This window comes from Trichomycterus rosablanca, chromosome 2 (assembly GCF_030014385.1).
Source record: "Trichomycterus rosablanca isolate fTriRos1 chromosome 2, fTriRos1.hap1, whole genome shotgun sequence".
Classification (NCBI taxonomy): Eukaryota; Metazoa; Chordata; class Actinopteri; order Siluriformes; family Trichomycteridae; genus Trichomycterus; species Trichomycterus rosablanca.
In genome coordinates this window covers 46,365,562-46,384,654 of record NC_085989.1, presented here as the reverse complement: position 1 = coordinate 46,384,654, position 19,093 = coordinate 46,365,562, and the positions used below count along the sequence as shown (strand labels likewise).

The 19,093-nt window shown below is 40.8% G+C and overlaps 1 protein-coding gene across 2 annotated transcripts in view; it reads right to left on the bottom strand.

The window, feature by feature from the left end:
- Nucleotides 1-18,410, bottom strand: part of map2k4a (mitogen-activated protein kinase kinase 4a) — a 34,931-nt gene extending 16,521 nt beyond the window's left edge. The window contains exons 1-2 of one of the 2 annotated variants that reach the window (XM_063016505.1): nucleotides 18,303-18,410; nucleotides 1,705-1,807 (exon numbers count right to left, since the gene is read on the bottom strand). In XM_063016505.1, coding sequence (XP_062872575.1) covers nucleotides 1,705-1,807; nucleotides 18,303-18,405 — 206 coding nt within the window. In that variant the 5' untranslated portion in view covers nucleotides 18,406-18,410. The remainder of the gene's footprint in view (nucleotides 1-1,704; nucleotides 1,808-18,302) is intronic. The other variant, XM_063016512.1, reaches the window with a different exon arrangement.
- Nucleotides 18,411-19,093: the final 683 nt, after the last annotated feature.

The window sequence follows — 19,093 nt, the reverse complement described above, 5'->3', positions numbered from 1 at the left end:
TACAACAAGTGTACTAGGGCACGCATGTGGCAAAACAGTCACAACAGCTCAAAATTGCTGAGATACGAGATCTCAAGTCTGCAATCAGCCAGCCAGGCGCCCATACAGACACAATTGGGCAGGAAAAAGTTAAATGGAGTTTCTCATTGCTGCTGCAACTGCGGCCTCTGCTGGCTGGTCGAGGAGCTTGCACGAGCTAGGTGGTGAATAATGGAGAGCAGTGCGTGGCTGGTTCTAGATTCACATGAATTAAGTGTTTTTATAACGACTGCATTTACAAATTGTATTCCCATCCCTTATCTGGGTTCTAGACCACGCATTATTCACATCACATACACTACATTGCCAAAAGTATTCACTCAGCCATCCAAATCATTGAATTCTGGTGTTCCAATCACTTCCATGGCCACAGGTGTATAAAACCAAGCACCTAGGCATGCAGACTGCTTCTACAAACACAAACTGTGCCCACGTAAAATGACAGAGTGGGGTCAGGGGATGCTGAGGCACATAGTGCGCAGAGGTTGCCAACTTTCCCTAGAGTCAATCGCTACAGACCTCCAAACTTCATGTGGCCTTCAGATTAGCTCAAGAACAGTGTGTAGAGAGCTTCATGGAATGGGTTTCCATGGCCGAGCAGCTGCATCCAAACCTTACATCACCAAGCGCAATGCAAAGCGTCGGATGCAGTGGTGTAAAGCACACCGCCACTGGGCTCTAGAGCAGTGGAGACGTGTTCTCTGGAGTGACGAATCACGCTTCTCCATCTGGCAATCTGATGGACGAGTCTGGGTTTGGCGGTTGCCAGGAGAACGGTACTCGTCTGACTGCATTGTGCCGAGTGTAAAGTTTGGTGGAGGGGGATTATGGTGTGGGGTTGTTTTTCAGGAGTTGGGCTCTGCCCCTTAGTTCCAGTGAAAGGAACTCTTAATGCTTCAGCATACCAAGAGATTTTGGACAATTTCATGCTCCCAACTTTGTGGGAATAGTTTGGGGATGGCCCCTTCCTGTTCCAACATGACTGCGCACCAGTGCACAAAGCAAGGTCCATAAAGACACGGATGAGCGAGTTTGGTGTGGAAGAACTTGACTGGCCTGCACAGAGTCCTGACCTCAACCCGATAGAACATCTTTGGGATGAATTAGAGCGGAGACTGTGAGCCAGGCCTTCTCGTCCAACATTAGTGTCTGACCTCACAAATGCGCTTCTGGAAGAACGGTCAAAGATTTCCATAAACACACTCCTAAACCTTGTGGAAAGCCTTCCCAGAAGAGTTGAAATTGGCATCCCGGCATTCTAGAAAGGCCATATTCACACTGCATACTGCATACACAAATTCTAGAACACTTTTATTCTTATTAATTAATACTCATATGACACTACTGAGACCTAGAAAAGCTGTTTGTCACAGAACATAAGTGGGGCCTAAAAGGGCTGTATTAGAACACACACCTGGTATTTTGGAAAGCTGTATTTCATATAGCATAAATACCATATTTATTTCACAAGCTTTAGAACAGTTATTAAAATCCCATAACTCAGTAATGACCCTCACATCACACAATCAACAGTCTAGAACAGTCTGATTTTAATCACATAGCTGGGATGTGTAATAACCATCTTCACATGATATAAGCAGGTTCTAAACTGGCTGTATTCACATAGTGAACAGATCTAGATCAAGGTTAGGAAGGTGTACTCACATGTGGGGGTTTTGGAAGGGCGGCCCTGCGGTATTGAAGCCGATTCTTGTGGTGGGTTTGATCGAAGGGTTGGCAAAATTTAACTTCAGTGCTTTACGTTTACCTGAAGAAGAGGAAGCACATGGACATCAGATTACACACACATACACCACATAAATGTCACACATAGAGAGAGAGAGAGAAAGATCAGAAATGTTTTTTTTCTATGAGGAATATTCTGGATTCTGGATCTGGAGATGCTCAGGAAAGCCATGCACACCCAACCAGAAGAGAAAAACACAATGCTTTTACAAACACACACACACACACACACACACACACACACACACACTTAACTTAGTCACCAAAATAACACATTTTTTGATCTTAATAACTGCTGCCGCTGGCTGATCGAGGGCGCCTGCACAAAAACGGAAAACGGGGGATAACGGAAATCACTGCGTGACAGATATCCATACGAATTTGTTTCGTGCAGGTGAAAAGAAGCGGTTGGCCACTGCACACGTGTGGGAGGGGGCATGTGATAGACACGTCAGGAATGGCGGTCTGCAGCAGTAGAGGAAGCAAAATGCAACTGGGTAATTGGATATGAATAGATTGGGGAAAAAACTGGGGAAAATGCAAAGAATTTTGTGCTCATGAGTTGACAGCTGCCGAAGTACTTTACGTTAACTACCAATTTCTTTCTGAACGTGGGTTCTGCTCATATACTGTATTAAATAAGATGACATTTACATTTGTGTCATTTTCGCTGAGGGGCCCAACGGCAGCAACTTGGCTGTGGTGGGGCTTGAACCGGCAACCTTCTGATTACTAGTCCAGTACATTAACTCATTTCCACGTATTTCCAGCAGCTGACATTTGATTTGTCTGAGTGCTACAGAGTGAGAGTTCAGACTGCTGATTTGAGACTCACCCTCAGTGCTGATGCACCAGTTCTGTTTACAAACTCATTTAGAGTTAGTGCTGCAGTTCTTATCCGAACAGGAGAACTTTTATTTATGTATGATGGAACTATGACATATTAGTCACAAACAAAGGGTCTGTCTGAGAACCTAGTGATCTCTCTATATGGATGTATCTCACATCTTACACTCCTGAGAAGAGGGCATGTCTAAATTCCTCAGATACCTTAAAATGCTCCTCCTGAGGCGATTTGATTCTAAGTGATAATCTGACTGAATAATGAGGGAGTGTCCGACGATTCCTTAGTCGTGAAGGCAATCCCAGAATTCCGTGCGGCACAAATTTACTCACAAAAATTTTTAAATATGGCGGACCAATGCAGAGCAACCAAAACGATTAACCTGTCATTGATGAGCCTGAACAATAACTGTGTTAGCTTAATATGCTAAAACTGTGATGACGTAATCACCGTAATCTATGTCTAAGTAGTGCGTCTAAATAATCTGCCTTATGAGTTTGATGTCGTATTAGAATTATCTCTACTGAGGCAGCTGATCAGGTAGGCAGTAGGCAGCTCACTAGGTTTTCAGACCCTGTGAAGCTTGGATCTGTGTGGAATGACGTGGATATTTTGCATCATGTCCCAGTAATAATCACACTAACATCAGCAAGAGTTTTAATATACGAACTGCCAAATTTGGCATTCATACTACATGTATAGACATAACAAATCCATAGCTGTAGCTCTGCAAGTCCAATTAAATCTTCATTAGAGATGTGGCGGTTCTGAAACCTCAATTGCTTGGAAATCTATGATTAAGGCAAAAGTAACCCATTATTATTATTATTATAAAAAAATCCAACAAATCCGAACTTCAGGCTTTGGTTTCGATTATATTCAGAAGAAATGAAGATGACAGCCTGGTTTTTCCACCCAATCATTGTACAGTGCACAAAATATTGCTCAGTCATTTCAAACATGCTAAACAAATACAAAAAGTCTCAAACCCGTCCCTGAAATTCACAGGTCGCAATGTGTATTGCTTGGATGGGACCGAGGGAATCCAAGAACTACGACAGACCAGCCAACATAGTTCAAGAACAGCTGAAAGATCCCATCTATGAGCAGAAGAATGTGGTTTTGTTTGCTCTTTCCCGGCTGAGACGCCACAAGAATGCGATTTCGGTGGAAATGAGCCTGGCCTTCCAGCCCTCATGCAAAACCTCCCTGTCCTGACAAGTTCTGATGTTGCTCATGCCAAAAGGTTTTCTGCTTCTGCATGCTCTGCTCCAAGACAAGACACGACAAGTCCCAAAGGTTAAAGAAGGTAGAGAGAACCCCAAGGTGCTGCAAAGCCTGGTGGTTAGTAACAAGCCGTGTGTGAGGAAACACCCAACAGAACCGGTGCAGGACTTTCATCCGCGGTGCTAATAAACTGAACTAACGTTCCCGTGTTTTAGAAGAGAAGAAAATAAAATGCCTTTATTTGTTATATACACCAATCAGCCATAACATTAAAACCACCTCCTTGTTTCTATACTCACTGTCCACTTTATCAGCTCCGCTTACCATATAGGAGCACTTTGCAGTTCTACAATTACTAACTGTAGTTCATGTGTTTCCCTGCATGCTTTGTTAGCCTCCTTTCATGCTGTTCTTCAATGGTCAGGACCCCCACAGGACCACCACAGAGCAGGTATTATTTAGGTGGTGGATCATTCTCAGCACTGCAATGACACTGACATGGTGGTGGTGTGTTAGTGTGTGTTGTGCTGGTATGAGTGGATAAGACACAGCAGCGCTGCTGGAGTTTTTAAACACCTCACTGTCACTGCTGGACTGAGAATAATCCACCAACCAAAATAATGCTGCCAACAGCAACCTGTAAGCAGCATTCTGTGATGACTGATGAAGGTCTAGAAGATGACCGACTCAAACAGCAGCAATAGATGAGCGATCGTCTGACGATCGTCTTTGACTTTACATCTACAAGGTGGACTAACTAGTTAGGAGTGTCTAATAAAGTGGACAGTGAGTGGACACGGTATTTAAAAACTCCACCAGTGCTGCTGTGTCTGATCCACTCATACCAGCACAACACACACTAACACACCACCACCATGTCAGTGTCACTGCAGTGCTGAGAATCATCCACCACCTAAATAATACCTGCTCTGTGGTGGTCCTGACCATTGAAGAACAGGGTGAAAGCAGGTTAAAAAGTATGTAGGGAAACAGATGGACTACAGTCAGTAAATGTAGAACTACAAAGTGCTTCTATATGGTAAGTGGAGCTGATAAAATAGACGGTGAGTGTAGAAACAAGGAGGTGGTTTTAATGGTATGGCTGATCAGTGTATACAAATGCAGGTCGACAGTACCATCAAAATCTTTTTTTTTTTTCGCATATCCCAGCTTGTTTGGAAGCTGGGGTCAGGGCACAGGGTCAGCCATTGTACAGTGCCCCTAGAGCCGAGAGGATTAAGGACCTTGCTCAAGGGCCCAACAGTGGCTGCATAGCAGAGCTGGGATTTGAACTCTCAACCTTTCAATTGATAGCACAAAGCTCTACCCACTAGGCTACCACTGTCTTATTCTGATCATAAACAGTGTTGTTGAAGTTATGATCGATTTTAGCACCAACAGAAGGAAGGAATGGGTTTCGTTTGAGCATGAGGCCAACAGAAGCTCTAAGCTGTAGGCCTGTACAGGTGGCTTTTCCATTGCACGGTTCCGTACAGTACAGTATGGAGCGCATCCAAATCCAGAACAAATGTGCTATTGTCCATTTCCATTTGCACAAGGGTAAGCAGAGTTTGATGAGGTAAAGGTGGAAATAGATGAGGTCTGAGGAGGAAATTGTCAGATCCATTTTTCCTCATTGTCACTGCAACTGCAACCTCGGTTGTCGGGTCAAGGTGCCGACACAAAATAGTGGAGGAACATATAAGGCATAGTGTGCCTCTCCTTTTTTATTTATTTATTTATTTATTTATATTATTTTATTAGGATTTTAACGTCATGTTTTACACACTTTTACATTCATGACATGACAGAGTTACTGGTGATACAAGGTACATCAGTTAAAGTTTAATGTCATGGACAATTTTGTATCTCCAGTTCACCTCACCGGAGCTCCCGCAGGAAACCCACAGAGAACATGCAAACTTTACACAGAAAGGACCCAGACCGCTCCACCTGGGAATCAAACCCAGGACCTTCTTGCTGTGAGGTGACAGTGCTACCCACCGAGCCACAGTGCTGGACGACCTTCCTTACATGATTCCACTCTGTGAGAATCCACTGCTGGCTGGTGTAAAGAAGCAGACGCCGATTGGACACATGTTGAAGGGACGAGTGCTAGTCTGTGGTTCACCACGGCCATCGTGGGAGTGGTGCAAACGGCAGAGGAACTGTATTTGGAAGTTGAAAATGACTAGACTGGAAGCAAAGAGGGAAATGCCACGCTCCTGTGTTGATCAATCTAATTTTTTTTTTTCCTTTTTCTCCCCCTTTTTAGCGCATCCAGTTATTCAATTTGCATCGTGCTTCCTCTCTGTCCATGCCGAACCCCGCCCTGACAGAGGAGATCGAAACTAACCCATATCCCCTCCGAAACACGAGCAGCAGCCAGATGCATCTTTGCCACCCACACATCGATGAGTTTGGCGCCACCTAGCGTTGCATGCGGAGAGACACGCCCTAAAGGCACCCTCCCTCATCTCTTGTTCAAGTGCCTCTAATCAGCCGGCAGAAAACGTAATCGCATTCTGACAGAGAGAGACCCACATCCGGTTCTTTGTCCCACCCCCCATATGAGCCAATCGTTGCTCATATAGCCACTCAGCTTCGAACCGGTGAAGCAAAGCTGGATTCGATTCCACGTACTCAGAATCCAGCCCTGGTTGCAGCGCGTCTTTTTACCGCTGCGCCACCTGAGCGACCTGATCAATCGAATTTTTCTGTGTGGAGTTTGCATGTTCTCCCAGTGTCTGAGTGGGTTTCCTCCGCGTGCTCCGGTTTCCTCCCACAGTCCAAAGACATGCAAGTGAGGTTAACTGGAGACACTAAATTGTCCGTGTGATGTCCAAGTGATGAGTAATGAGTAACTACCGTTCCTGTCATGAATGTAACCAAGTGTAGAACATGACGTTAAAATCCTAATAAATAAACAAACATCTTATCCTTATAAAGCAAATTGGGAATTAAAACACATATTGCAAAGCTTCATTAAAACAGTTGATGCATTAGACCAGAACGGAAACGACTGAATAGATATTTCAGTAATTCGGCCCAAGCTGGGCTAGCATGCGGTCGGAAAGGCCTTCAGACACCCTCATATTAAAACCACCACCACCACCAGCAGCCACAAATGCACCAGTGACAGAACACACCCGAGACCAGCACAAGGGCCCAGTGCAGCTCAGCTCAAACACCAGGCGTGATTGAATAGTAACGAGGTGGGGTCTCTTACTTTTGGCTGCTCCAGAAAGATTAATGTGAAATCCTGCTGATGAGAAAAACAGCACACACAGGTTTATGGGACGACAGGTCTGTCAAACACTGACTGTGTTTACATGCACAGTGTAATCAGTTTATTTAAAAAAACAGACTTTGCTGATGATCCAGCTGCACATGATTCAGTCTGTGATCTGATTGGTCAGCATCACTGCTTAATACTTTTTCTTTCTTTTTTTTATATTTTCTTTATGAATTTTCTCCCCTTTTTCAGCACATCCAATTGCCCGATTGCATCATGCTTCCTCTCCACCACTGCCGATCCCTGCTCTGATTGAGGAGAACGAAGCTAACCCACGCCCCCTCCGACACGTGGGCAGCATGCCTTATGCATCTAATCACCTACACTTTGACGAGTGCAGTGCAGCTCAGCATTGTGTACGGAGGGACACACCCTGAGAGCACTCTTTTCTCATCTCTGTGCAGGCGCCACCAATCAGCCAGCAGAGGTCGTAATTGCACCAGTCATGAGAGAGAGACCCCATCCATCTTAGTCCCGCACATCTGAACAACAGGCCAATCGTTGATCATGTGGCCGCTCAGCCTAAGCCGGCAGGCAGAGCTGAGATTCGATACGATGTATTTGAGATCCCAGCTCTGGTTCCAGCGTGCGTTTTTCCCACTGCACCACCTGAGCGTCCACTGCTTAATACTTTTAATTGTATTATTTACTCAGCAAGAACTGATGCTACTACTTTTATTATCAGAAAAAAATTAAAGGAAATACCAACGATGTGTGAAAGGGGAAAAATTAATTGCCCCTATTGGCAACTGACACCCAGGTATGATCACTCTCAGACCTGTTCAATCTAAACATTAACAATTAAAAACATTAACTAAACTTTAACAAAACCTGTTTGGGGAAAAGCAAGTCTTTGCCGCTCTTGTAAATCGAGTGTGTTCATAGAAGTATTTTTAAGATAAAGAAAACAGCGCTGTGGAGAAAACTGCACATCCTGGCAATTTCGGAAAGATTGGTTGGATCCTGGAGGACGTTTCACTTAGTAGTGCCACTTAAATCCTGCAGTTTAAACACATATAGCTTCTTTACACCGGTTATACAACCAATAACACTGAATCTGTGTCTACAGTCGTGCTGTCATGATGCAAAAATATTACAGTTCCATATGTACGTCTGTATCTGATCTACATGTGCAATACATTTCTAATACAGAAATAAAATTATGCTACACACTCTCTCTCTCTCACACACACACACACAATCAGTACTATTCACTTGCATGCAGGGAGACAATCTTAGAGGCAAAAAAGAGGAAGACACAAAGAAACTAGACAGTAAGGCAGAGATTATACTTGCTGTTCACAGATTGCTGATTCTTATAAATGATTGTTGTTGATCTTAATATTGTGTAAATCCCACAATGCAATGTGTTTCCCAAACAAAACGCTTAGTTCTCAAATCAGCTATACTATATTTCATGTTAGAATATATATCCTTATATATGAAATGTTAGAATATCTACCCTAATATATATGTTAGAATATATACATTTACATTTTCGGTATTTAGCAGACGCTTTTATCCACAGCGACTTACAGCACTGTGACAGTATACAGTCTGAGCAATTTGTATATATACACAATTATACAGTGGACCCTTGACTTACGAATTTAATTGGTTCCAAAGGGCTCTTCATAAGTCAAAATGTTTGTTAGTTAAACCTATTTTTCTCATAAGAAATAAAGTAAATAGAATTAATCCGTGCCAGACCTCCCAAACCCCCCCTTACCTAACCTTTCTAATGTCTTAAATGCTCTTTTTTGCTATAAATACAATAATGTAATTTTCCCTTAAATCTTAAATTATAAAAGACATTACTGCAATAAACAATAATAAACAACAATACACAGTAGTACTGTACATAAAACACACATCACATTTCAGTACAGTACGTGTGCTGTACTATACACCATAATACATTTCCTTCTTTTTTTATAAAATGTATCTACCAGAAACAACAATAACTCTCATATTTCTCTATTATTTCTTTCTTTATTTCAATAGTGTTTATTTTGTAGGTGTAATTGCATGAAAGAAAGAATACTTTACTGAGCCGATTTCCTTCTTCTCTCTCACTCACTGTCCCCTCTGTCTGATACACAGTGACAGCTACTGGCAGGAGTAATTATACGACACAACAAACAATTTTTTACTTTTCTCACCACTACACTACTCTCTGCACCTTCTTTGGGGACATTTTAATATTTAATTTTACAAAATATAAAGAAAACACCGGAAAAACACCATCCGCTGTCCAAAAGTTCGCTCACTGTATATAGAGAGAGAGACAGTTGGAGTCAACTTGTTGTGTTTTGCGAATTTCTGTTTGTAATCCGAAATTTGTTCGTACGTTAAGTTGAAAAAGATCGTTCGTAACCCGAAATATTCGTATGGTAAACCGTTCGTAACTCAAGGGTCTACTGTATATGATATGTACCTTAATTTGGTAATGCTACATCCCAAACCACATAATACTCACCTTAACAGGTTCATGTCAAATGCACTTAACCTACCCTGCTAATTATGCTTTTGGGATGCCACCTGACCCCTTTCTTGACTGTAATAAGATTATAGCAGCGTTTCTGCTGTCTAGTGGAGATCTCTTTATAATTACCCAGCTTTACCCTATGTTCAGACCAGCAGAGATGTGACACGACAAAAAGACCAGCTGTCAAACATTTTCAATCAGAGCTGCGATTTCCAGCAACAGGACGGGGGGCAAACAATGACGACGTTTTCCCTCCAGGATTTTCATTTTTTCATGTAAAGGAATCTAATTTGTGATTAATTGTTTTTCCTATATGCTCTGTAGATACCAGTCAGTAAAGTACGCTGTGCGGTCATGCCATTTGCTTTTTTTTTTGCTTGGCGTCAGTTAAATCATGGCAACCAAATGCTGACAGGTGATGATGATGCTTCTGATGTAAACACTGGGCGACAAGAGGCGAAAAATCACTGCCGGTCTGAACGTAGGATTAGAAATTAAACCTGAATACACAATTGTACAAGTAGTCAACAATGCAATTACAATCCTGCAGTGTGTGTGTGTGTGTGTGTGTGTTGAGGGCAGTGTGCAGGGTCTCACCATGGTTTGAAGTCAAATGGATCAGGGAAGCATTAAGGATCAAAAGTGAGAAGAAAAAAGACGTTATGGGAGAGAAATTTTATCACTGGGTGAAAAGGTTACACATCCAAACATTAAACCACATTTATACAGAAACATCAGACTTAACAAATGATCAAGTGCAAACTACATGTGATAGAAAATAAATGAGTGCCTCGTTATTATAATTATAATGATTATAAAAGTTCATCACACTACACAGCTTTAAAAATCACTGTACTGCTCACATAACTAGGGTGTCATGACCCCGAAGTGCCATTAAGTGGCATTCACTATCAGGGATAAATAAAAACATATTACATGCAAATTACTTACAACCCCAAATCAGAAAAAGTTGGGACAGTATGGAAAATGCAAATAAAATAAAAATGCAGTGTTCCTTACATTTACTTTAACTTTTATTTGAACAGCATGAACCTGAGATATTTCATGTTTTATCTGCTCAACTTCATTTCATTTATTAATAAACATCCATTCCTGCATTTCAGGTCTGCAACACATTCCAAAAAAGTTGGGACATGGGCAATTTAGGGCTAGTAATGAGGTGAAAAAACTAAATAATGATGCGATTCCAAAAAAGTCATTGATGAGCAAAGATGATCAGAGAATCTCCAGTTTACAAATGTGTGAGAAAATTATTGAAATGTTTAAAAACAATGAAGCTCAAAGTAAGAATGGAAGGGATTTGCATATTTCTCCTCTACAGTGCATAATATCATTAAACCATTCAAGGAATCGGGAGGAATTTCAGTGCGTAAAGGCCAAGGGCGCAAGCTTAAACTGAACGCCACTCAACAATAGCTGATATAACCACATGGGTGAGGGATTACTTTATCAAACCTTTGTCAGGCACTACAATACAGAGTTACATGCACAAATACCACTTAAAACTTTACTGTGCAAAAAAGAAGCCTTATGTTAACCATGTCCAGAAGCAGCGTCGACTTCTCTGGACTCTGAGGCATCTAGGATGGACCATCACACAGTGGAAACGTGTATTGTGGTCAGATGAATCAGCATTCCAGGTCTTTTTTGGAAAAAATGGACGCCGTGTGCTCCGGACCAAAGATGAAAAGGACCATCCAGACTGTTATCAGTAACAAGTCCAAAAGCCAGGGTCTGTCATGCCCTTGGCAAAGGTCATTAACACTTTTGTGATGCAGCATTAATGGAGAAAAGTACATTGAGATCTTAGAGCAACATGTGCTGCCTTCAAGACGTCGTCTTTTCCAGGGACGTCCAGCATTTTTCAACAAGACGATGCAAAACCACACGCTGCACACATTACAAAGGCATGGCTGCAGAAGAAGAGGGTACGGGTACTGGACTGGTCTGCCTGCAGTCCTGATCTGTCCCCAATACAGAATGTGTGGAGTATTCTGAAAGGAAAAATGCAACAACAACGACCCCAAACTGTTGCACATCTTAAGACGTGTTTGCAGGAAAAACGAGACAAAATAAAAGCTGAAACACTAAATCCCTTGGTCTCCTCGGTGCCAAAACGTCTTTTAAGTGTGGTGAAAAGGAACGGCAACATTACAAAGTGGCAAATGCTTTACTGTCCCAACTTTTTTGGAATGTGTTGCATGTGTTGATGTTTCTAATAAATGAAATGAAGTTGAGCAGATAAAACATGAAATATCTCAGGTTCATCCTGTCTGCAATCAAATAAAGGTCAAAGTAAATGTTAGAAAAACTGTGGTTTTTTTATTATTTGCTTTGTCCATACTGTCCCAACTTTTTCTGATTTGGGATTGTCCAAAAAAATTTAATAAACACTGACGTTACCTTCAGGTATTTTACAGCTACAAACCCTATTTCCAGAAAAGCTGGGACATTGTGCAATCAAGCGCTATGGAAAATTATTTTATTAAAAACGCTTTATTTTATACTAATAATCGTCTCTACTGAGCTTCTGGTTTACGCCTCCCTGTAGAAACGGGGCACTGGTCGATGTAAGAAAAAGGTCAGTGGATTTATTTTGTATAAAAAGAAAAGAAACACAGAAGCGGTGAGAACAAATATTCAAAAGAAAACAAAAATAACACAGTAACTTTTATGTAACAATGTAATATCAGCTCTGCTATCGACATACCGGGAGCCTACACGGACATGACTGGCCACTTTGGATCATTCGGGTTCTTCAAACCTGACTTGGCGTTTACCCTTCCTGACACAAACTGAGAGTGCACTGACAAGTGAACCTTCCTATGACCAGGCTGTTTGGTCATCCTGCACCCCAGACATAGCCAATCGTGTCCGCATAGACGCCTGATCAAACACAGCCGTGATTCGAATCCCGGATCCCAGATCTCAGCTGTAGTGGGTTAGCGTACTTTACCGCTGTGCCACCCGAGCGCTCATAAATGCGGTTAATGAATGACGGTGCAGATTAAGAAATGCATTATTTGGGTAACTGGGGTAACTGTGTGTGTGGCTGTTCGGCTACCCCCCACCCCAGACACAGTCAAACATGTTTGTGTAGACACCCGGTCGGTTGATGGCACCACTGAGACCTGAACCCTAGATCTTTGCATTAATGGGCTAGAGTGATTTATAGCTGCACCACAGAGCATCCGATGATTTCTACCCTATGCATATCATCAAAACCCTTATATCTGAAAGATAGCAACCACTTGCTTGTTTAAAAATGTAACACTGACAGCTGGGAAAGTAAACCCAGACAGAACAGTAATTACTTCTCAAAACTCTCTTGGGTTAAAAGTGCAGCAAAGGAAAAAATGTTTTGCAAGCAAATTAAAAACAACGTCTGTTAAACGTACTTGCGTTTTCCAAATTCCCAATTACAAAATCCATTTCCCCTTTCTACTGACATAACCAGATAGTCGTTGCACAAGACAGACAGTGGCTGACTGAGCTAGGTCGGCCGTGGTAAGCCTGAGAAAACCAGACATTTTGTGCAAGAACCTCACAAACAGTTGGTAGTGCAATAAGGATCAGAGACTGTGCAAGCAGCAGCGGGTTCACTATCAGGAACTGAGGAACAGCTTTTTCCCCAGAGCTATCTCCTTACTGAACTCTGTCCCCCGTTAACCCCCCACATTTCTCCTCTTGGTAAAGGCTGCACTACAAACCTTTTTCTGCTTAATATAATATATCATTTGTACATATCCCATTTGTTCATAATTTCCACATATACCGTATACATCTGTCTATTATGTTTATAGCACCTTAATCTGAATCACCTTAATCTGCATAGCACCTTAAACTTAATCTGTATATTTTGTCTATAGCACTCCCATCTATACATCATGTTTATAGTACATTCAATAATATATTCACCTGTATATCTTGTTTATACCACTGCCCATATCCTGTAAATAATGTATATTGTAGATATTGTACATCCTGCACTTGCTACTTATTGCACTTCTGGTTAGATACTAAACTGCATTTTGTTGCCTTGTACTTGTACACGTGTAATGACAAAGTTTTATCTAATCTAATCTAAATTGGAAATGACTCGATTGAGAGATAAAGGGGAAAAAAAGCAAAAATAAATACGCAGAATGCTGATCGCTGTGATCTGCTTCTTTGCTGTGGCCAATACATACAGCAAGGTTGTTTTAAAAGTGAAAAGTAAAGAAAACAATATTATACAAAACAATATTATATTATATTATCTGGTTCCTCTTAAGATTTCTTCCTTGTAATATTTGGGGAGTTTTTCCTGCCACTGCTGCTTGATCATCAGGGGGTTTTGAAAAGCTGTAAAGCTGCTTGGAGACAATGTATATTGTAAAAAAAAAAAGCTAAACAAATAAATTTGACTTTACTGACCATAACTGATGCACTTAAAAGTGACAAAAAATCTTAACAGTAATTATGGTAAAGGTGTTGCTTTTGGTAGATGTTGCCCCTAAATAAATAAATGACTGACAACACAGACTTGAGCGTGACAATATTCACCTGCTGCAATTGACTAAATATTGTAGTACTCACCCTACATGCTGTTACTTTTATTTTCAAATTAAATATTCCACAAGCTGCTAATTGTCTGTATATAGTCTTATAGTTTGCATATTTTGTGTTTAATGTAATTTTTCTTGTGTATCGTCTGCAACTTGTACATTGCTTGTATACTGTATTATACTAGACAGATACCATCAGCCGGAACCAAATTCCTTGTGTGTATCCACATACTTGGCCAATAAATCTGATTCTGATTTTGTTCTTCAGACATACTGTTGGCAATCGCAGCCACCAATTGTTTCCAAAATGCTTCTTGCTTAGCAAAATTTCAATTTTCTTGATAACATTAGCAGATTTTATCCAGATTTTAACCTGCTGATCACTAATCCAGTACCTTAACCACTAAGATACCACCTACCTATAATAAGGTTGAAGACAACTGGAAATTCTGCCTGAAGTTAATGCTTTCTTAAAAAGCCCAAAGGAATCAAGGAAAAGTAAAGGAGTTAAAAAGCTTAAGCATTTGTGCATTAACATTTCCAGAATTTATAATACATGTAGTTTGTTGTGAGGGTTGTATTATAGTAAAACAGTTTAATACTAAAATAGATCATTTGGTCTGGGAGTTAAGAAATCTTGGGATTTCATGATTCCTGCCGCTGTTCCTTTACTGTTGTTAAGTTATTAAAGACATACTTTCTTTCATAAATGTATTGTGGATTTTGTGCTGAATCTAAAGGCTCAGAAATATACATACAGCAGCTTCATATTTGATTGTTTGTCTTTTTGCTCTGCCGACACTAAATTACCTGCTTTTAATAGCCATCAAGAAGCTTCTGGCACAATTCTGGTTGGATCTTTGACCACTCTTTGGCAAAATTGACTGAATTCAATCCAACTTTCTTGGTCAGGACTGGACTTGACTTGGACTATCAGGACAGTCCAAAAATTCTCAACAGGGTTCAGGTCAGGTGTGTTTTGGGTCACTGAGCTGCTGAAACACCCCACCCAGTTGCATCTCATATTGAAGCAGGGCCTTCTTTCTGGTACGACACCTCAGGGTCTTATCAGGCTTGCTTAACTATCTAAGGACTAACTAATAATTGTGTTCCAGCATATTTGAATTCTGTGCAGATCTAGATTTGTTTGGGTATGTGTGTGTGTGTGTGAGGTTCTTGAAGTACACCTGCTTGACCCTTTAACTTTACCCTTTTACCCTTTACTATGGTGTATAGTGAAAGCATGGGTTTTAATTCTTGTATTCATACCTATATGTACAGTGTATCACAAAAGTGAGTACACCCCTCACATTTCTGCAGATATTTAAGTATATCTTTTCATGGGACAACACTGACAAAATGACACTTTGACACAATGAAAAGTAGTCTGTGTGCAGCTTATATAACGGTGTAAATTTATTCTTCCCTCAAAATAACTCAATATACAGCCATTAATGTCTAAACCACCGGCAACAAAAGTGAGTACACCCCTTAGTGAAAGTTCCTGAAGTGTCAATATTTTGTGTGGCCACCATTATTTCCCAGAACTGCCTTAACTCTCCTGGGCATGGAGTTTACCAGAGCTTCACAGGTTGCCACTGGAATGCTTTTCCACTCCTCCATGACGACATCACGGAGCTGGCGGATATTCGAGACTTTGCGCTCCTCCACCTTCCGCTTGAGGATGCCCCAAAGATGTTCTATTAGGTTTAGGTCTGGAGACATGCTTGGCCAGTCCATCACCTTTACCCTCAGCCTCTTCAATAAAGCAGTGGTCGTCTTAGAGGTGTGTTTGGGGTCATTATCATGCTGGAACACTGCCCTGCGACCCAGTTTCCGGAGGGAGGGGATCATGCTCTGCTTCAGTATTTCACAGTACATATTGGAGTTCATGTGTCCCTCAATGAAATGTAACTCCCCAACACCTGCTGCACTCATGCAGCCCCAGACCATGGCATTCCCACCACCATGCTTGACTGTAGGCATGACACACTTATCTTTGTACTTCTCACCTGATTGCCGCCACACATGCTTGAGACCATCTGAACCAAACAAATTAATCTTGGTCTCATCAGACCATAGGACATGGTTCCAGTAATCCATGTCCTTTGTTGACATGTCTTCAGCAAACTGTTTGCGGGCTTTCTTGTGTAGAGACTTCAGAAGAGGCTTCCTTCTGGGGTGACAGCCATGCAGACCAATTTGATGTAGTGTGCGGCGTATGGTCTGAGCACTGACAGGCTGACCCCCCACCTTTTCAATCTCTGCAGCAATGCTGACAGCACTCCTGCGCCTATCTTTCAAAGACAGCAGTTGGATGTGACGCTGAGCACGTGCACTCAGCTTCTTTGGACGACCAACGCGAGGTCTGTTCTGAGTGGACCCTGCTCTTTTAAAAAGCTGGATGATCTTGGCCACTGTGCTGCAGCTCAGTTTCAGGGTGTTGGCAATCTTCTTGTAGCCTTGGCCATCTTCATGTAGCGCAACAATTCGTCTTTTATGATCCTCAGAGAGTTCTTTGCCATGAGGTGCCATGTTGGAACTTTCAGTGACCAATATGAGAGAGTGTGAGAGCTGTACTACTAAATTGAACACACCTGCTCCCTATGCAAACCTGAGACCTAGTAACACTAACAAATCACATGACATTTTGGAGGGAAAATGACAAGCAGTGCTCAATTTGGACATTTAGGGGTGTAGTCTCTTAGGGGTGTACTCACTTTTGTTGCCGGTGGTTTAGACATTAATGGCTGTATATTGAGTTATTTTGAGGGAAGAATAAATTTACACTGTTATATAAGCTGCACACAAACTACTTTTCATTGTGTCAAAGTGTCATTTTGTCAGTGTTGTCCCATGAAAAGATATACTTAAATATCTGCAGAAATGTGAGGGGTGTACTCACTTTTGTGATACACTGTATATATCTGTTATGACCTATATTATTATTATCTACATATATTATTATTATTGTCATTATCTGTATATTACCACAATTATACTGATTCATATCTATATCTAATGTTATATTTATTATATTTTAAGCAGTTTATAATAGACAATGTATATTATTGGTCATATTGTCTATAAATATACCCATAACCAATATATTAATATATTGTATATATTTATAACTACAATTATATCTTTATTTCTATATTTAAACGATTATTTGTATTATTATTATTATTAGGCCAGATGCACAATTTGAACATATCTTTCTTTTTTTTTTTTTTTTTATATACTGTACATTGTATATATGCACGTTGTACATTCGCTACACCCATTAGTTACTTTATTTGTATTAGTTTCTCTTCTTTTGCTTGTTAAACTACTGGAGGCCAATAATTTCCCTCGGGATAAATAAAGTATCTATCTATTTATCTATTTTTTGACCTTGGCCAAGAGACCACTGTTCCATGTACTGTGTTTTTACAAATGATTATTCACACAGGGGATCTTGAGACTTCCAAGCTGCTTGGAAATGCCTCCATTTCTGAATTGTAATTATCTAGGACCTGCTTTCTGAGGTGTGTGCAGAGCGGTTAAGGCTGCAGTCAAACTAGCCCTATTTAAATAGGCACAGAGTAGTCAATTGAAGTCAATATCAATCACTAACAAGGATTTAAAAGCAATGCACCATTTTTTGCAGACAACCCACAATTAAAAAATTAACAGATTTATGTTTATGTACTACAATCATTCAGTCAAAGAACAAAAAAATGCAGAAATCACTGAAATCCCAAGAGTGTTATAAAATACGTGCCCTATATAAAACCCTTACAGACTAGCTAGCATCCTCAGCTAACCGTTGACTCATAAATCAGCGTTCACCGTTTTAACAGGTGCAACCAAAGAAATAATAAAACATTTAAATTCAATTACTCATATTATTGCTGACAGTGATGTTCAAACATTACACATTATAACAATTATTGTTGACATTCTTATGAAAATATAACAATAACCGTTGCTGTCATCCAGCTGACTGCTGTTAGCATAGCAACAAGCTAAAACAATCCATATCCTACACACATATACATACATACGAGGTTAACAATATTATATTTATTTATTTATGAATGTCTTCCTTACCCTGCATGCTGCTCATGGTCGCGGTGTGTTGGCTCTGAGCAATGCTGCTGCTGTTGAAGCTGGAGGAGGAGGAAGAGCTGCTGTTTGAACTGGGAGTCGCCATGGCTCTGGATACAACCGGGCTGCAATGCAGAAACTCACGGGCCGCGTCCCAAATTCCTCCACGCTTACTACATATAACACTACATAGTGCGATTCATGTGGCATTTATTTACACTTTACTTAGTGCCCTATGTAGGACTCATGGGTGCGTTCGGAACACGCCCAGAGGTGATCGTTTCACCTTTCGTTTTCATAACAGAGCCAACCTAGCAAATCTGTCAGTGAGATATGATGTGATTTCTGAGAAGAAGCGAGTCGTGATTTCAATTCGGCTCTTATTTGACGTTTTTAAAATTGTGTTATTAACGTCTATTTTAATAAATATGCGATTACATCGATGTTATAAGCGTTCCAAGGCAAATAGACATATGCAGGGAGGGACATCTACTGTACACCATCTTACACTACAATCACTCAGGAGCCATCATTAAATACACTTGGAATGGACTGCAAACGTTTTTTTTTTCTGTGACTGAATTATATTTTAATTATATTTTTATCTGGAACAGTTTATTGTATGTTTTCTGAAAAATTAAAAAGCTATTTGTTTGATTATTGAAGTAAAATGTACTATTGGAGCAGTGGTAGTGGTCAAAGAAGATTGCCAATTCAAGCCCTTCCACTGCCGAGTTGCCACTGTTGGACCCCTGAGCAAGACCCTTAACCCACAGTTGCTCACAAAACTTCAG